This window comes from Nomascus leucogenys, unplaced genomic scaffold, assembly GCF_006542625.1.
Source record: "Nomascus leucogenys isolate Asia unplaced genomic scaffold, Asia_NLE_v1 Super-Scaffold_285, whole genome shotgun sequence".
In the NCBI taxonomy this organism is placed as follows: domain Eukaryota; kingdom Metazoa; phylum Chordata; class Mammalia; order Primates; family Hylobatidae; genus Nomascus; species Nomascus leucogenys.
In genome coordinates, this window is record NW_022095770.1 from 2,860,399 (window position 1) to 2,879,673 (window position 19,275).

At 42.1% G+C, this 19,275-nt stretch overlaps 1 protein-coding gene across 1 annotated transcript in view; it reads left to right on the forward strand.

Annotated features, from left to right (window-relative positions):
• Positions 1-3,466: 3,466 nt before the first annotated feature.
• The window catches only part of TOP2A (DNA topoisomerase II alpha), a 29,681-nt gene continuing 13,872 nt past the window's right edge, over positions 3,467-19,275 (forward strand). Inside the window, exons 1-20 of the mRNA XM_030808143.1 lie at positions 3,467-3,613; positions 4,485-4,640; positions 4,867-4,957; positions 5,310-5,373; positions 7,759-7,904; positions 8,093-8,190; positions 8,416-8,628; positions 9,567-9,740; positions 9,930-10,031; positions 10,139-10,276; positions 12,718-12,856; positions 13,227-13,384; positions 13,676-13,801; positions 14,396-14,506; positions 14,650-14,755; positions 14,850-14,959; positions 16,458-16,550; positions 16,847-16,961; positions 17,066-17,187; positions 18,600-18,748. Of these exons, the coding sequence (XP_030664003.1) occupies positions 3,593-3,613; positions 4,485-4,640; positions 4,867-4,957; positions 5,310-5,373; positions 7,759-7,904; positions 8,093-8,190; positions 8,416-8,628; positions 9,567-9,740; positions 9,930-10,031; positions 10,139-10,276; positions 12,718-12,856; positions 13,227-13,384; positions 13,676-13,801; positions 14,396-14,506; positions 14,650-14,755; positions 14,850-14,959; positions 16,458-16,550; positions 16,847-16,961; positions 17,066-17,187; positions 18,600-18,748 (2,432 nt within the window). The 5' untranslated portion in view covers positions 3,467-3,592. The remainder of the gene's footprint in view (positions 3,614-4,484; positions 4,641-4,866; positions 4,958-5,309; positions 5,374-7,758; positions 7,905-8,092; positions 8,191-8,415; positions 8,629-9,566; positions 9,741-9,929; positions 10,032-10,138; positions 10,277-12,717; positions 12,857-13,226; positions 13,385-13,675; positions 13,802-14,395; positions 14,507-14,649; positions 14,756-14,849; positions 14,960-16,457; positions 16,551-16,846; positions 16,962-17,065; positions 17,188-18,599; positions 18,749-19,275) is intronic.

Genomic DNA, 19,275 nt, shown 5'->3' on the forward strand with positions numbered 1-19,275 from the left:
TGCCCTAGTCAGGGGTCTGCCTTAAGTGCTCAACCACATATTCAAGTACAGGTTGGGGGAGGGAGGGGGTAATGTCCAGGTAGCTACTTTCGGCCCCTGCAGAGTGGGGGCAGGGTGGGTGGATAATGAGGATGGCATCTTTCCCCTCCCCCCAACCACAGCCCCCTGGAACTACCCCCAACCCCTTCTTGCCTCCCAGGAGTAGCAGGCACCTGCAGTTCCCTCTTTGTGTGCAATGCCTTCCAGGCCCACCCATCCCAGACCCCCACCCACTTCTTTCTTCAATAGTCCCCACAAGTCCTGCAGGACCCCCTGCAATAGGCTCTGGGAAGAGGGAGGGACTGGCAGAGAAATAGCTTGTACCTAGAAGAGAAGGGGGGTAGGCCAGAGCAAGACCACCTTGTGCTAGAGAGCTGGAAAAGGATTGTCCCAGACACTTGCATATCTCATTTTGCCCTCTGTACCTTTGATAAAGGATAATGGCATGGGGAAACCAAGAGACCTAGGAAGAATTCTAACTTAGGTGTGTGTGGCCCTAAAGTCCTTTTGTGTTTTTTGTTGTTGTTGTTGTTTGTTTTTTTGAGATGGGGTCTCACTCTGTCGCCCAGGCTGGAGTGCAATGGCACGATCTCGGCTCACTGCAACCTCCGCCTCCCGGGTTCAAGCTATTCTTCCACCTCAGCCTCCCGAGTAGCTGGGATTACAGGCACCCGCCATCAGGCATGGCTAATTTTTTTTTGTATTTTTGTAGAGACGGGGTTTCACCAAGTTGGCCAGGCTGGTCTCAAACTCCTGATCTCAGGTGATCCACCCACCTCAGCCTCCCAAAGTGCTGGGATTACAAGTGTGAGCCACCACGACTGGCCCCCAAAGTCCTTTTGACTCCATAGTACTGCTTCTGGGTTTCTGGAACAAAGACACACAGGATCAGACTAAACTGCAGGACAGATTTAAAGCTGGGCCCCTAAAAAATAGGGCTGGAGCTGCTTGTTAAATTCCTGTTGCCTCATCGCCCGGTGGGTCACTGCAGGCTGGGATGAGCTACAGGGTGGAGGCCGGGAGCTGCAGAGACTGAGCTGCCATCCTTGGGGAAGCATGCCCACCATCCCCACTACCTTGGAGGTAGTGTGTTCCAGGAGGTAGAAGCCAGCATGGCTGGTTTCTGTTAGGGCCCTCGGGTGTCCTGCAGAGAGTGGCATGCTGGTCCTGGATCCCAGGGCCTGGTGAGCCTTCTGGCTGAGCAGAGGCTACTGGCCAAGCTTCCCTACCACTGCTCTGAGCCCCTGGTGGTCCTGTGCTCTCTAGCACATGTGGTGAGCAGAGCAGAGCTGGGAACACGCAGAGACTGCTAGAGGCCAGGGGGCCAAAGGTCAAGAGAGCAGAACAATGCCGAAGCACCATACCTATGGTTTCCGAGTGCCCCTAGCCCATGGGCAACTTCCATCCTTGGCTTCCTGCCACATCATGCTCCCCATTGGCCCTCCCTTGACACGCTGCGGTTATGTAACAATGGTTGACCTCTGGTTTCTTTTAGAAGAAGAAAAAAAGTTACATCCACAATTGTCACACCAGCCTAAGGAAAATTCCTGCTACTTAATACTGTCAGCCCACTGTTTACCTTACACGTCTCTCATGTAACCCTCACATTACTCTGAGATCATAGTTAATTATTCTCCTTTTTAGGAGAGGAAACGGAAGCACCGAGAGGCTTCCTCCATCAAAATGACACGAATGGCAAATTGCTGAGCTGGGACTGAAACCCAGGTAGAGGAAGGAAGCAATGAATGGAAAGAGGTGGCTCAGTTGGAATTAGCAGGCACTCAAATTGTGCAGTTTTTTTTTTTCTGGCTTCTTGTAAGGGCAATAACTTTGTTTAATCCACTCAAACATTTATATGTAAGAGTAATTTAAAAACTTCAGTCTTCGCCGGGCACAGTGACTCATACCTGTAATCCCAGCACTTTGAGAGGCTGAGGCGAGCAGATCACTTGAAGTCAGAAGTTTGAAACCAACCTGGTCAACATGGCAAAACCCTGTCTCTACTACAAAATACAAAAATTAGCCAGGCGTGGTGGCGGGCGCCTGTAATTCCAGCTACACGCGAGGCTGAGGCAGAAGAATCGCTTGAACCCAGGAGGTGAAGGTTGCAGTGAGCCTAGATCGCGCCATTGCACTCCAGCCTGGGCGACAGAGTGAGACTCCATCTCAAAAAAAAAAAAAAAAAAAAAAAAAAAGCAACAACAACAAAAAAAACAAACAAAAAAGCTTCAGTCTTTGGCATTTCCTTGTCAAATTGGAACAGCTGTTCTGGACTGCAGGGTTCACGGAGGTGAGCAAAAGTAGCCAGTCGGAGGGCATCTGGCCAGCTGGCTGCGGAAAAGGTTTCAGCTCCGGACGGCTGAGCCCACCCTCAGCTCAAGAGGCTACGACCACAGGTTATCCCTTTCGATTTACCAGTTGCAGTCCAGCGCTGCTCTACTGGGGACCTGAATGCTGCCCTCCATTTTGCAAAGCCTTTCTACATCTTTCCATTATATGGAACCCCCAAACCACAACTGTAGCACTTTTATTTTAATTATTTTTATTATTTATTTATTTATGTATTTATCTCTTGAGGTGGCCTCGCTCTGTCACTCAGGCTGGAGTGCAGTGGAGCGATCACGGTTCAAGGCGCCTCGATCTCCGATCTCCGATCTCCGGGGCTCAGGCGATCCTCCCTCAGCCTACGGAGCTGGAGTTACAGGCGTGCGACGCCTCGCCCGGCTACTTTTTTTCCTTTTTGGGTAGAGACGGGCTCTTGCTATGTTGCCCAGACTGGTCTCCAACTCCTAGGCTCCAGCGATCCTCCCGCCTCGGCCTCCCAATGTGCTGCGAATACAGACTCCAGCCACCGCACACAGCCTACTTTTCTTTCTTTGAAAAGTAAATTCGAGGGTAAAGGGGGCGGGGTTCAGGCAGATGCCAGAATCTGTTCGCTTCAACCAAGCAGCCAGGCTGCCTGTTCAGAAAGCCGGCACTCCGTTTCCTCAGGAAAACGAAGCTAAGGCTCCCATTCCCCTAGCTAACAACGTCAGAACAGAGGACAGTTTTTAGATTTCAGGGATCTTAAATAGATTGGCAGTTCCTGGAGAATAAACATCCTTTGCTTTTCACCTGCACACTTTTGCCTCAGGCAACCCCTTCCCGCTTCCAAAGCCTATTTCTTCCAAGCTTTCCGCCCGAGAAAACAAGTGAGCCCTTCTCATTGGCCAGATTCCCTGTCAATCTCTCCGCTATGCCGCCGAGTGGTGCCTTTTGAAACCGCTCTAGTCCCGCCTCCCTAACCTGATTGGTTTATTCAAACAAACCCCGGCCAACTCAGCCGTTCATAGGTGGATATAAAAGACAAGCTACGATTGGTTCTTCTGGACGGAGACAGTGAGAGCGAGTCAGGGATTGGCTGGTCTGCTTCGGGCGGGCTAAAGGAAGGTTCAAGCGGAGCTCTCCTAACCGACGCGCGTCAGTGGAGAAGCGGCTTAGTCGGGGGTGGTCTCGTGGGGTCTTGCCTGTTTAGTCGCTTTCAGGGTTCTCGAGCCCCTTCACGACCGTCACCATGGAAGTGTCACCATTGCAGGTACGGCTCCCGGGAGGGACTGGCGGTGGAGCCTCAGCGCGGCCCGGGAATCTCTCTGGCCGCCCGTGACGGGTGAAGCTCCGGGGCTGCGGTCAGGCCGGCGAAGGGCTTGGGAGCCCATATTCTCCATTTTCCGGTTCCGGGGTGATCGTGAAGAGGCGGAAGCCCCTTCTGGTGCTACTAGTGAAGTATGACCCGGCTTCCAGGGTGTCGTGCGTTGTTGCCCTGTCTCTAGGGGCAGGAGTCCGTTGGTCCCGTAGTGGATCCATGTTACAGCGGCCCGGGTGCGACGTTATTGAGTCGCGCGTACAGATGCTTTCCCTTCCTGCCCTCTGCTTGAAAACGGTCTTGAATGTCCCCGATCTTGGAAAGGGCAGAGCCTGGCACAATGTTTCCCTGGAGCAGCTGGCCAGCTTCCAAAAGCGCCCCCTTCGTGAGTTCACAACGCTCAGGTGGCCAAGGGATTGAACGGATAGCCGCCCAAACTGCTGCTGCCGAGCTAGAATCTGTCGTGTGCTCGGGACACCGTAAATAATTTATAATAATAGGCACTCGGTAAATAATGTATGCAGGAACTGAAAGAAGTGGGTGTGTTTTATTGATGACATCTACCACGTTGCTCAAGAAAAGAGGTTTCCAGACAGACCCACTTGGTGAGATAATATGTGTCTGTTTAACCTGACACCTGAGGACCTGGCCGCAGCGAATTTAAATTGTCCTGTTTGTACAAAACTGTCAACTCCACCACTGCCTACTAAAAGATTGCAATGTGTGTTGACATCTCACTATGGTAGGCATTTTGTTCCTAGTTTGGGTTAAACTTATGATTAAAAATCCCCTTTCTTCTTTCTCTCTTTTTTTTAATTGCTAGCCTGTAAATGAAAATATGCAAATCAACAAAATAAAGAAAAATGAAGATGCTAAGAAAAGACTGTCTGTTGAAAGAATCTATCAAAAGAAAACACAATTGGAACATATTTTGCTCCGCCCAGACACCTACATTGGTTCTGTGGAATTAGTGACCCAGGTAAAATCAAGCTCATCAAAGGCAGTTACCTAGTAGTTGAAATGGATACTCTTCTTTCTGTACCTTTCATGTACTGAGTGTGACCTTTCTGTACCTCTCATGTACTGAGTGTCACTGGAACTGGCCTAAATGTGGTAATACTTAATATGAAGACTTTATGGTAATCATGATAACAGAACAATGAATACAGAGTAAAAATAACAGTATTTCTTTGCCTTATTTCTAGCAAATGTGGGTTTATGATGAAGATGTTGGCATTAACTATAGGGAAGTCACTTTTGTTCCTGGTTTGTACAAAATCTTTGATGAGATTCTAGGTGAGTAAATCATTTAATATAAAGATCTGGTCAAATCTTTCGTAAGAAGTATCATTCCAAATAAAAATTAAAAAAAGATTTTAAAAAAAGTATAATTTCTACTAAACCTGCTGTAGCCAGGGCTCCTGTCATTTCAATTAGTTGATAAAGGTGAGGTGGTTTCCTGGAGCCCAGGAGGTTGAGCTTTCTCCTAGAAACAGTACTATGGACAAAAATTGCTAAATTAACACCTTGTTAATGCCACTCCTGTGCTGTTTGGGAACTTTTTTTTTTTTTCTATATCTTACTTAGCATTACAGAATATTTTTTAAAACACTAATTTCTTACAAATGTATATTTTATTTTCTTTCAGTTAATGCTGCGGACAACAAACAAAGAGACCCAAAAATGTCTTGTATTAGAGTCACAATTGATCCGTACGTCTTTTGCTTTGTTTTTATTATGTAACTCGTTGCTATTGTTAGTTGCATATATTTTGATTACTGGTGAAGTTGGCTTTTCCTAAACAGAAGTTCACAAAAGTACACAAAAGCAGAATGCTAAAATGAAAAACCTATGGATACCCACCACCTAGATCCAACAGTTGCCAACGTTTTTCCATATTTTCTCCATCTTTTTTTTAATTAGTTAATTTTTTTAGAGGAAGGGGTCTCGATATTTTGCCTGGGCTGGTCTTAGAACTCCTGGCCTGAAGCACTCCTCCAGTGTTGGCATTATGGGTGTGTGCCATGGCACGCAGCCTATTTGTCTGGATCATTTCAAAATAAATTACAGGACTTATGACACCTAATCCCTAAATATTTGAGCAAGCACCTTCAGTAATTGCTGTAAGTATTCTGGCATCTGGAGTTTTAACTTTTTCTCATGATGCTATTCAAACAGTAAACCAGTAGGTGGTGGTAGAGAATAATTTGATCTGACATTTCTGCTTATAAATGCGGGGTGTCCCTTGTGGGTGATCAGGGTGCTTATTTCGCTTTTTTGATAGTCTGATTAATTATGACAAAGTATACCTGGATTTTCCTAAGGACTCAATATCATAGTCTTTAAAAAATGTTGAGCTAGGGCCAGGCACAGTGGCTCAGCCTGTAATCCCAGCACTTTGGGAGGCCGAGGTGGGTGGATCACAAGGTCAGGAGATCAATACCATCCTGGCTAACACGGTGAAACCCTGTCTCTACTAAAAATACAAAAAATTAGCCGGGTGTAGTGGTGGGCGCCTGTAGTCCCAGCTACTCGAGAGGCTGAGGCAGGAGAATGGCGGGAACCCAGGAGGTGGAGCTTGCAGTGAGCTGAGATTGCACCACTGCACTCCAGCCTGGGTGACACAGCAAGACTCTGTCTCAAAAAAAAAAAAAGTTGAGCTAGTTTTAATTAGTTTTTTTATAGATAATAAGTACTATGTAGAACAAGAACCATAATGTATATCTAGTTATTAACTAAAATATATTGCCATCCAAGAATTAACTTAAAATAACTGAAATAAGTCTTCAGCATTTTATTTGAGAGCAAGGCAGTTTATGATTGATAGTTTTTCTTTTTTTTTTTTTTTTGGAGTTTTGCTCTTGTTGCCCAGTCTGGAGTGCAGTGGCATGATCTCGGCTCACCGCAACATCCACCACCTGGGTTCAAGCAATTCTCCTGCCTCAGCCTCCAGAGTAGCTGGGATTACAGGCGCACACCACCACACCTGGCTAATTCTGTATTTTTTTTAGTAGAGACGGGGTTTCTGCATGTTGGTCAGGCTGGTCTCGAACTCCTGACCTCAAGTGATCTGCCTGCCTTAGCCTCCCAAAGTGCTGGGATTGCTGGGATTACAGGCATGAGCCACTGCGCCCAGCGTGTTTTTCCCTTTTATGTTTGTTTTGCCATGTACTTTGTTGAGTGGGAACAAGAGATGTATAGATGATCCTCTTGAAAGGGCTATAACAGGCATGATGGCTCACTCCTGTAATCCCAGCACTTTGGGAGGCCAAGGTGGGAGGATCAGTTGAGCCCAGGAATAGTTTGAGACCAGCCTGGGCAACATAGTGAGACCCTCATCTCTACAAAAAATTTAAAAATTAGCCAGGTGTGGTGATGAACACCTGTAGTCCCAGCTATTCAGGAGGCTGAAGTGGGAGGATTGCGTGAGCTCAGGAGGTCAAGACTGCAGTAAGCTGTGATCCTGCCGTTGCACTGCAGCCTGGGTGACAGAGCGAGATGCTGTCTCAAAAAAGGAGTGGGAGTGGTGTATAATAATGTTTCCAGATTGTCCTTTTCTTTCCATTGGGCATAAATCATTTCCCTCTGTTTATCCTAACATTTTAAAATTTTGTATTTTTTCAACATTATCAGTGTCTATTCAGGTGTTGGAAAAGGTTTTTTTTTCCTCTTGACTCCTATTTCAGGAATGTCAGGAACTAAGCATGGTGGGAAATGTTCCTGCTGAATTTCAGAAGGTATATATGAAAAGTGCCAAAAAAATTGAGGGCTGGGCATGGTGGCTCACATCTATAATCGCAACACTTTGAGCAATTCTCCTGCCTCAGCCTCCCAGGTAGCTGGAATCACAGGTGTGCGCTACTATGCCTGGCTAATTTTTTTGTTTTTAGTAGAGACGGTTTCAACATGTTGGCCAGAACTCCTGGCCTCAAGTGATCCGCCCTCCTCAGCCTCCCAAAGTGCTGGGATTATAGGAACAGGCCACCGCACCCAGCCTGAATATACATATTTTAGAAATAATAGTATTTAAATATTTTTAAATGTTAAGCATTCGTTTAATGTGTTGTACAATACAATTTTCAATCTTGTTTTCTTAGGGAAAACAATATAATTAGTATATGGAATAATGGAAAAGGTATTCCTGTTGTTGAACACAAAGTCGAAAAGATGTATGTCCCAGCTCTCATATTTGGACAGCTCCTAACTTCTAGTAACTATGATGATGATGAAAAGAAAGTGACAGGTAGAGTATTGAGGGGAAATAACGTATTTGTTACTAAAAATATATATATTTTAAATGACTGTCTGTGGCATGAGGGTTAAAGATATGGAAATAAATCTCTATAATTGAATAGCTCTGCCAGTGATTAAGAAATAAAGCTGTCAATGAGATAGTAACAATAAAATAGTGTTTCATATTTATTTGCCCAGGTGGTCGAAATGGCTATGGAGCCAAATTGTGTAACATATTCAGTACCAAATTTACTGTGGAAACAGCCAGTAGAGAATACAAGAAAATGTTCAAACAGGCAAGTAAATAAGTGTCTTGTACCTTAATGATAAATGGTAGTAGTATAGCCATTTATAATGGCATTAATGATAGGTTTAATTTAACATAATTTATAAGCTATTGAAGTATGGAAAATTATTCATAAGCATATATTAGGTTATTAGGACTCATAAATTTATGTTATTTACTTCCAGTTTGTGAGATGACTTGAATTTTTCATCTTTCCTATTCTTTACTTCCACAGACATGGATGGATAATATGGGGAGAGCTGGTGAGATGGAACTCAAGCCCTTCAATGGAGAAGATTATACATGTATCACCTTTCAGCCTGATTTGTCTAAATTTAAAATGCAAAGCCTAGACAAAGATATTGTTGCACTAATGGTCAGAAGAGCATATGATATTGCTGGATCCACCAAAGATGTCAAAGTCTTTCTTAATGGAAATAAACTGCCAGTGAGTACTCTCCTGGATGTTAAGGATAATAAGGGATTTTGTAATCATTGTCAAGTGCAAAATTGAATTTTTTCCCCTCCCATATGTCCTTTTTTTTTTCTTTTTTTTTGGAGACAGAGTCTCACACTGTTGCCTGGGCTGGAGTGCAGTCGCACGATCTCAGCTCACTGCAACCTCCGCCTCCCAGGTTCACGCAATTCTCCTGCCTCAGCCTCCCAAGTAGCTAGGATTACAGGCACCTGCCACCACACCTGGCTAATTTTTTGTATTTTTAGTAGAGACAGGGTTTCACTATGTTGGCCAGGCTGGTCTCGAACACCTGACCTCGTGATCCACCCGTCTTGGCCTCCCAAAGTGCTGGGATTACAGGCATGAGCCACCGCACCTGGCCCAACCACATGTATTTTCTTACCACTTCTCACATATGTTCTTGAAAAGAGAATGGTATGCCACATTTTTTAATCAGCTCATTTTAAACTTACTGAAGGAATTTCTTTCTCAAAGAAACATCTAAAATAAATATTTCATGTCCTTTTTTTATTTTACTTTTTTTTTTCTTTTCTTGATAGCCTCTCGCTGTGTCACCCAGGCTGGAGTACAGTGATGCAATCACGGCTCACTACAGCCTGGACCTCCCAGGCTCAAGCGATCATCCCACCTCAGCTTCTGGAATAGCTGGAAATACAGGCAGCACCACCATGCCCAGCTAATTTTTTTTTTCTTTTTAATAGAGGTGGGGATCTCACTATGTTGCCCAGGCTGGTCTTGAACTCCTGGGCTCAAGTGATCCACCCACCTTGGCCTGTGTCCTTTAATGACCATTCCCTTATGCCTATCAGTGAACATCATTGCACTGGTTTTGGAAAGTCCTCATAGTCTATCACTGAACCTATTTTTTAATAACTTTCTTAATACTATTACCTTTAATTCCTGTACAGGTAAAAGGATTTCGTAGTTATGTGGACATGTATTTGAAGGACAAGTTGGATGAAACTGGTAACTCATTGAAAGTAATACATGAACAAGTAAACCACAGGTGGGAAGTGTGTTTAACTATGAGTGAAAAAGGCTTTCAGCAAATTAGCTTTGTCAACAGCATTGCTACATCCAAGGTAATTTTATTCTTAAATTATTAATCATGTTTATCTTTACATATATGTGTTCTTATTGTTTTTAATATATAAAGTGGACTTGAATATTGGGCTAGCTTAGTATAAAGGAGGTTAAATTCGTTTTTTTAATGTTTGATTATTATAATTTTAGGATACTGAGTTTTATGGTTTGGTGTTTTTCCTTATTAGGGTGGCAGACATGTTGATTATGTAGCTGATCAGATTGTGACTAAACTTGTTGATGTTGTGAAGAAGAAGAACAAGGGTGGTGTTGCAGTAAAAGCACATCAGGTATGTGCTTTTGGCAGTTTTCTTTTTCTAAAGTCAAGAAAGAAGAGAAAGGCTACAAATAAAGCATGAGTACATTTTTAGTGACTTAATATCAACTTTTATTGCAGGTGAAAAATCACATGTGGATTTTTGTAAATGCCTTAATTGAAAACCCAACCTTTGACTCTCAGACAAAAGAAAACATGACTTTACAACCCAAGAGCTTTGGATCAACATGCCAATTGAGTGAAAAATTTATCAAAGCTGTGAGTACTTAGAGGGAAATAAAAATAGAAACACTTGACTTTATTTTCCATTGTGCTTCTCAGCTCTGCAGAAACAATGATTCTTACCATAGTGCACTTCTCCAAGTCTTCCCAATCTGAAAAGGAAGTAAAAAAGGGCTTTTCTTTAACTGATTTACCAAGGACTTGATTATCGTCTATATTTCAGTATTTTCCAATTACATTTCACCATTAAACTTAGATCACTTTTTAATTAATCTAGCTGTTTAACAAACACCCTCACTTAAATGCCTAAGACTTGCTCTCAATCAACACATCCAAAATTGAATTTGTTACCTCCATACTCACTGATGTGCCCATACAAGCAGCCCCCACTCTCCAACAAAAAACAACTTCCTATCTTAGTAAAAAAACCCCAACCAACCTCTAGGTTGTATAAACAAGAAAGCTGGGAGCCTTCCTTTATTTCCCCTCCTCTCTAATCCAATCAACAAGAATCATCTCTTGGATGCCGCAGTAGCTTCTCACCATTATCTCTTTTTTGGTTTACTACAATAGGTTCTTAACCTTCATACTGGTTAAGTCCTTTCCTTGCAATGCTTTTGAGTGACTTTTGTGTTAAAACACACATTTTTGTCTTCACTCTCATTTGAAATCTTTCAATGACTTCCACTCAGGGAAAGTCCAGATTCCATAATTTGGCCAACAATAAAGATCTGCTGTAATCTAATTACACCTGCTTCTCCAACTCATCTCAGTGCCAGGTTTTCCTATATTGTCCTGTTGCTTTTAAATTACTGAAAAGCACAGTGCTCTTCCCCTCAGAGTTTATTCACATGCTAATCCCTCTGCATGAAATACATCCTTTTCACCTGGCTACTTTAGGTCTTGTCCTTTCCTCAGGAAAGCCTTTACTTTCTACCTTTCCCCCCACCTAAGTTGGTTCCAATATAATATTGAACATACCTTATTAGCAAACTTTTTGCTTATCCATAACACTTATAACACTGTAACTTCTTTTTTTTTTAGGCGGAGTCTCGCTCTGTCGCCCAGGCTGGAATGCAGTGGCATGATCTCAGCTCACTGCAACCTCCGCCTCCTGGGTTTCAGTGATTCTCTTGCCTCAGCCTCCCAAGTAGCTGACATTACAGGCATGCGTCACCATGCCTTGCTAATTTTTTTGTTGTTGTATTTTCAGTAGAGACAGGGTTTCACCCTGGTGGTCAGGCTGGTCTCAAACTCCTGACCTCAAATGATCCACCCATCTCAGCCTTCCAAAGGGTTGGGATTACAGCCGTGAGCCACTGTGCCCGGTCTTTTTTTTTTTTTTTTTTTTTTTTTGAGACGGAGTCTTGCTGTGTTGCCCAGGCTGCAGTGCAGTGACGTAATCCTGGCTCATTGCAACCTCTGCCTCCCAGGTTCAAGCGATTCTCCTTGCCTCCTGAGTACCTGGGATTACAGACATGCACCATCACATCCAGCTAATTTTTTATTTTTAATAGAGATGGGGTTTTACCATGTTGGCCAGGCTGGTCTTGAACTCCTGGCCTCACTTGATCCACCATCCTCGGCCTCCTAAAGTGCTGTGATTACAGGTGTGAGCCACTGTACCCAGCTATGTCTGTCTTCTATGTTGTGTCTTAAACTTGATGAGGACAAGTGTCTCAATTTGTTTTGTGTCTAATTTTATTTATTTATTTATTTTTAATTTTTTTTTTTTTTTTGAGACAGCTTCTCACTGTTTCCTGGGCTGGAGTGCCGTGGCTTGATCTCAGTTCACTGCAACCCCCGCCTCCCAGGTTAAAGCAATTCTCCCGCCTCAGCCTCCCAAGCAGCTGGGATTACAGCCATCTCACCACCACCATGCCTGGCTACTTTTTTTTTTTTTTTTTTTTTTTGAGACGGAGTTTCACTTTTGTCACCCAGGCTGGAGTGCAATGGCGCGATCTTGGCTCGCTGCAACCTCTACCTCCTGGGTTCAAGCGATTCTCTTGCCTCAGCCTCCCGAGTAGCTGGAATTACAGGTGCCCGCCACCACGCCAGCTAATTTTTGTATTTTTAGTAGAGACGGGGTTTCACCATGTTGGCCAGGCTGGTCTCAAACTCCTGACCTCAGGTGTTCCGCCCACCTCGGCCTCCTAAAGTGCTGGGATTATAGGCGTGAGCCACAGTGCCTGGCCTAATTTGTTTTAACCACTATATCTCCAACAAGTAGCTCAGTGCTAGCACAATATAAGTATATAGTAAATATTTATTGAACGAATGAACCAAAAGGAGCAGCTCCCTCAGTGGTGATAACCTGACATGGGAAGACATGCCACCCTCTATCCAGAAATTATTGTTCTACATCTGTTTAATTTTTGAATCATTTTTATTTTTATTAAGGCTCATTTGTATTCTAGATTTCTGATAGATCCCTTCTTCCCTAATATGATCTCTAATATGAATCTTCTCATTTTCAGGCAATTGGCTGTGGTATTGTAGAAAGCATACTAAACTGGGTGAAGTTTAAGGCCCAAGTCCAGTTAAACAAGAAGTGTTCAGCTGTAAAACATAATAGAATCAAGGGAATTCCCAAACTCGATGATGCCAATGATGCAGGTATATATTTAATAATGTTTCCAAACTTTAAGTCTTATGGTTGTTATTTTATTCATTAATGGCATACCATGGATATTTATTTTTCCCTTGACAGAATAACTATATTCAACAGAATAACTTGTTAAAAATCGACCCGTTTCCTATTATGGAACATTTAGGTCATTTCCATGTTATAAATAATATTGAGGTGATTATTTTGGAATATAAAACAAGAATGTTTATATTATGATCTATTACCTAACAAATAATTTTACTTGTTATATAGTAAATTATTTGTGTTTTATCACAAGGCTATAAACAGCGTGTTCAAGTTAGTATATTTGAGGTTGAACTAAATGTGCTAATATTAATTTGTATATTTTTATTTTAGGGGGTCGAAACTCCACTGAGTGTACACTTATCCTGACTGAGGGAGATTCAGCCAAAACTTTGGCTGTTTCAGGCCTTGGTGTGGTTGGGAGAGACAAATATGGGGTTTTCCCTCTTAGAGGAAAAATACTCAATGTTCGAGAAGCTTCTCATAAGCAGGTAGAATATAAAACTATCTTTAGAATCTAAATCTAATTTATAATACAAGACTTTATACTTATATTTAATTCCCTCATTAGGCATTTTAAAATATATTTTAGACAATTTGTGCTTATTTTGAGAAATTAGGTACATTGTAGCCTATTTTAACAGACCTTTCTGATGTAGTAAATTGTAAGCTAATAGCTCAAAATACTGGAGCTCAGGAAAATCCAAGCAACATGTACTGTTAGATTTCTGTTCTTTTCAAATTTATAAACAAGACACTTTTTTGGTATATGTCCATTTCAGATCATGGAAAATGCTGAGATTAACAATATCATCAAGATTGTGGGTCTTCAGTACAAGAAAAACTATGAAGATGAAGATTCACTGAAGACTCTTCGTTATGGGAAGATAATGATTATGACAGATCAGGTCAGATTTGCTATTAAATTTTTAGATTGTCAACTAAATTAAGCATGTCTTAGTTTAATTTCATTGTTTTTTTGCCATGAAAATAAATTACTTAAATAGGAGCTTTATTCATCATCTCTAATCAACATCTAATCAGATATGCTTATATCATATGTATGTTGCAAATACAGGTTAAGTGAGTCTGGATTTGAACATACCTTTTTTGATTCCCATAGAAGATTTGACAAATTGCCAGTAGGTCATAATATTTTTTTATTTCTAAACAATTCTTTGAGATGGAGTTTCGCCCTTGTTGTCCAGGCTGGAGTGCAATGGCACAATCTTGGCTCACTGCAACCTCCGCCTTATGGGTTCAAGCGATTCTCCTGCCTCAGCCTCCCGAGTAGCTGGGATTGCAGGCAGATGCCACCACACCTAACTAATTTTTGTATTTTTAGTAGAGACAGGGTTTCACCATGTTGGCCAGGCTGGTCTCGAACGCCTGACCTCAGGCGATCCGCCCACCTCGGCCTCCCAAAGTGCTGGGATTACAGGTGTTAGCTACCACGCCCAGCCTAACAATTCTTTTGAACTTTGGCTTTCAAATCTTTCTAGGACCAAGATGGTTCCCACATCAAAGGCTTGCTGATTAATTTTATCCATCACAACTGGCCCTCTCTTCTGCGACATCGTTTTCTGGAGGAATTTATCACTCCCATTGTAAAGGTACGCTAATTTCTAAGATACCATCATGGATATTTTAAGACCCTACTCCTCAAACCTGGATATACATATAAGCCCAGTCACATGTAGTGGTATACAGGGGACCCCACAGTGTACAAAGCCACAGTCATTGTTTTTTATCACAGGTGTCTAAAAACAAGCAAGAAATTGCATTTTATAGCCTTCCTGAATTTGAAGAATGGAAGAGTTCTACTCCAAATCATAAAAAATGGAAAGTCAAATATTACAAAGGTTTGTAATGAATGAAACCCATATAGAACTTCTCATTTTATGATACACCCTGTACAAGACTATATGAGGGAACTTGGTATTCTTGGTTTTATAGGTTTGGGCACCAGCACATCAAAGGAAGCTAAAGAATACTTTGCAGATATGAAAAGACATCGTATCCAGTTCAAATATTCTGGTCCTGAAGATGATGCTGCTATCAGCCTGGTAGGTTTGAGTTGTATTTTATATATACATTCTAATTTTAGAAATCACTACTTTAGTCAATTGAAACATTTACGTTTTTGTAGAAGACTCCATATCAAAAAAAAAAAAAGAATGTTTTATAGAATAGAATGTTTCCAGTAAGCATATCCCAGAGAAGGAATCAGATATTTTAGAAAATTTTGATTTTTGGCTGGGCTTCGTGGCTCATGCCTATAATTCTAGGACTTTGGGATGCCAAAGCAGGTGGATCACCTGAGGTCAAGAGTTGAAGATCAACCTGTCCAACATGGTGAAACCCCTCTCTACTAAAAATATGAAAATTGGCCGAGCGCAGTGGCTCATGCCTGTAATCCCAGCACTTTGGGAGGCTGAGGTGGGCGGATCACAAGGTCAGGAGATCAAGACCATCCTGGCTAACAAGGTGAAACCCCATCTCTGCTAAAAATACAAAAAAATTAACCGGGCATGGTGGCACACGGCTGTAGTCCCAGCTACTTGGGAAGCTGAGGCAGGAGAATCGCTTGAACCTGAGAGGCAGAGGTTGCAGTGAGCCGAGATCAGGCCACTGCTCTCCAGCCTGGGCAACAGAGTGAGACTCCATCTCAAAACAAAAAAATAAAAAGGCCAGGCGTGGTGGCTCACGCCTGTAATGCCAGCACTTTGGAAGGCTAAGTCAGGCAGATCACAACGTCAGGAGATCAAGACCATCCTGGCTAACACGGTGAAACCCCGTCTCTACTAAAAATACAAAAAAAAAAAAAAAATTAGCCGGGCGTGGTGACACGTGCCTGTAATCCTAGCTACTCCTGAGGCTGAGGCAGGACAGTGGCGTGAACCCAGGAGGCAGAGCTTGCAGTGAGCCAAGATGGTGCCACTGTACTCCAGCCTGGGGGACAGAGCGAGACTCTGTCTCAAAAAAAAAAAAAAAAAAAAGAGTTCGGACGCAGTGGCTCACGCCAGTAACACAGCACTTTGGGAGGCCAAGGCGGGCAGATCACCTGAGCTCGGGAGTTCAAGACCAGCCTGACCAACATGGTGAAACCCCGTCTCTACTAAAAATACAAAATATTAGCTGGGCGTCATGGCGCGTGCCTGTAATCCCAGCTACACGGGAGGCTGAGGCAGGAGAATCACTTAAACCTAGGAAGTGGAGGTTGTGGGAGCCGAAATCGTGCCATCGCATTGCACAAGAGTGAAACTCCATTTCAAAAATATATATGTATATAAAAATTAGCTGGGCGTGGTGGCGGGCACCTTTAATCCCAGGGGCTCGGGAGGCTGAGGCAGGAGAATCGCTTGAACCTAGGAGGCGGAGGTTGCAGTGAGCCAAGATGACACCATTGCACTCCAGGCTGGGCATGAGAGCAGTAACTCCGTCTCAAAAAAAAAAAAAAAGGAAAACAGGATTTATGTTGTTTTTCTGTTGTTCGTTCTTTGTAGAAGGATATTTTGGAAGCTATTAGTACCAGTGACATCTTTTTCATCCTTTAATTTATAGGCCTTTAGCAAAAAACAAACAGATGATCGAAAGGAATGGTTAACTAATTTCATGGAGGATAGAAGACAACGAAAGTTACTTGGGCTTCCTGAGGTAAAGTTTTAAATATATCCCACAAAATGGATTGTTAGACTGACCTTTTGGTATTGATACTATAGCAAATTGAATTTACTGAATAGTTATTTTAGTAAAAAATTTGATATGATAGAGTTGTGCAGCAGTTAAATTTGCTTTATCTTTAAAACATAAAATATTTCTGTATTATTCAATATTTTTTATAGACTTAACAATTACAGAAATAATTCTTAGTTCTTAAAGGTTTCTGTTTGATTTTTGTGTTGAGCATTGTTTAGACCGGTGGTCTCATGTAATACTATTTGGTCCTTCAGGATTACTTGTATGGACAAACTACCACATATCTGACATATAATGACTTCATCAACAAGGAACTTATCTTGTTCTCAAATTCTGATAATGAGAGATCTATCCCTTCTATGGTGGATGGTGAGTTCCAATTTGTTAGTCTGTTTTCATTGTAAGATGGAAATCAAATTTCCAAAAATGGTTAAATTGAGGATACTTATGTTTGCTCTTATTTCATTTTAAAGGTTTGAAACCAGGTCAGAGAAAGGTTTTGTTTACTTGCTTCAAACGGAATGACAAGCGAGAGGTAAAAGTTGCCCAATTAGCTGGATCAGTGGCTGAAATGTCTTCTTATCATCATGGTGAGGTAAACACACAATCCATGTTTCCAGAAAGCATTATATCAGAAATCCCTGCAGTCATTCTCAAAACAGATTTGGTGAAAGTATAAGCTCATATATTCATAGTAAAGAACAAGTTGGTGGCTGGCCGGACGTGGTGGCTCACGCTTGTAATCCCAGCACTTTGGGAGGCCGAGGCAGGCGGATCACAAGGTCAGGAGATCAACACCACGTTTCACGACGGTGAAACCCCATCTCTACTAAAAATACAAAAAATTAGCCGGGTGTGGTGGCGGGCGCCTGTAGTCCCAGCTACTCGGAGAGGCTGAGGCAGAAGAATGGCGTGAACCCGGGAGGCGGAGCTTGCAGTAAGCCGAGATGCGCCACTGCACTCCAGCCTGAGTGACAGAGCAAGACTCCTTCTCAAAAAAAAAAAAAAAAAAAAAAAAGAACAAGTTGGTAAAACCTGTCAAAGAATAAAATGGCTTGCCCTTTGATTTCTGAAAGTAATATTCCTGCAGGGATACTCATAAGTCTGCAAAGGTCTACATTAAAAAATAGTATGTTTATTATAACTTTGTGATGTCAAAATTTAGACCTCCACTGATTTGAAAATTGTTATAATAAATTGTGACACAGGTATGCATGGAATCAGTGCTGTAACTTCAGTAAATCTGTGTGCACTGACACTGAGGAATATCCAGGGTCTATTGTCAGGTGAGGAAAAAAAGAGATAGAACAATAACTAAAAATGTCTACAAGGATATGTTCCAAATTGTTCACTTTAGTTACCCCTGAGAATTGGAAAGGGCAACTTTCACTTTTTATGTGTGTCTGAATTGTTTGACTTTACACCAGTGTTTTGTGGTTGCTTTTTGCATTAATTATGTAAAACAGTTTTAAAGAACTAGATTGCCTACAGATTTCTAGAATTTTAAACATAATGGTTGTCTTGTTGCTTTCAATCAAAATATAGTAGGGATAAGATAAATTTTCACCCAACGAACATTTGTCGAATGCCTACCATGTACCAGGTATACAAAAATAAATAAAAATATGTACCTTATCCCCAAGATATAATAACAATTTAGCCAGAGGGCCAATACACACACAGCTATAAAATAAAGTGATACATGCCAGAATAGAAATGAAAACAGCATTGTAACACAAAGGAGGAAATATTTCATTTTGCTGAGGATAAGGAGAGGAACTATGCCTTCAAAGCTGAGTGGGATTTAATAGAAATTGTTGGATGACAGCCCTAAACTTGGAGCCAGAAGTTGTAGGTTCAAGTACTATTTCTGCCATCTATTAATCTGAGGAAAGTCACTAAACAACTAAACCTCACAAAATGTTACAGGATTATAGTGAGGTTAAGTCATAATAATGTATTTGTATTAGTAAAAGCCTCAGCTTAATGAATCTTTTTTCCCCACAGATGTCACTAATGATGACCATTATCAATTTGGCTCAGAATTTTGTGGGTAGCAATAATCTGAACCTCTTGCAGCCCATTGGTCAGTTTGGTACCAGGCTACATGGTGGCAAGGATTCCGCTAGTCCACGATACATCTTTACAATGCTCAGGTAGGTATGCTTTCACTTTCTAGTGACTTGCCATTTCCGGTTTTGAAACAATGTGAGATTTAGTTGACCAAAAATACAAAAACTCAGTTAATCAGAAGATACTGGCATCTAGTGGCAGAGGCCAGGGCTGAGGCTTATACAGGAAAGCTGCCCCCCACCCCCCCATCACAATTATCCAGCACAACATGTCAATTATGCTAAGGTTGAGAAATCCTGATGTAGAGCTTGGGACTGCGTAGAGGAAACTTTGATTCTTCCTAAATATCACAATTGAAATTTTACTCCTTTACAAGCCTATGGAAAGTATATTATGAATGGTCAATTTTCAGCTGTCATCCTAGTCACCCTTTCAGTGGCATTCAAACAGTTACTAATTGCTCCATCCTTCTTGAAACTCTTTATTTGGCCTCTGACTGTAGACTCTTCTGGTTCTCTTCTATCTTGTTAGCTTTCTCTGCTGGATCCTTCTCACCTTCCCAACCTCTAAATACTGGCCCATTCCAGGGCTCCTTCATCAGATCTCTTTC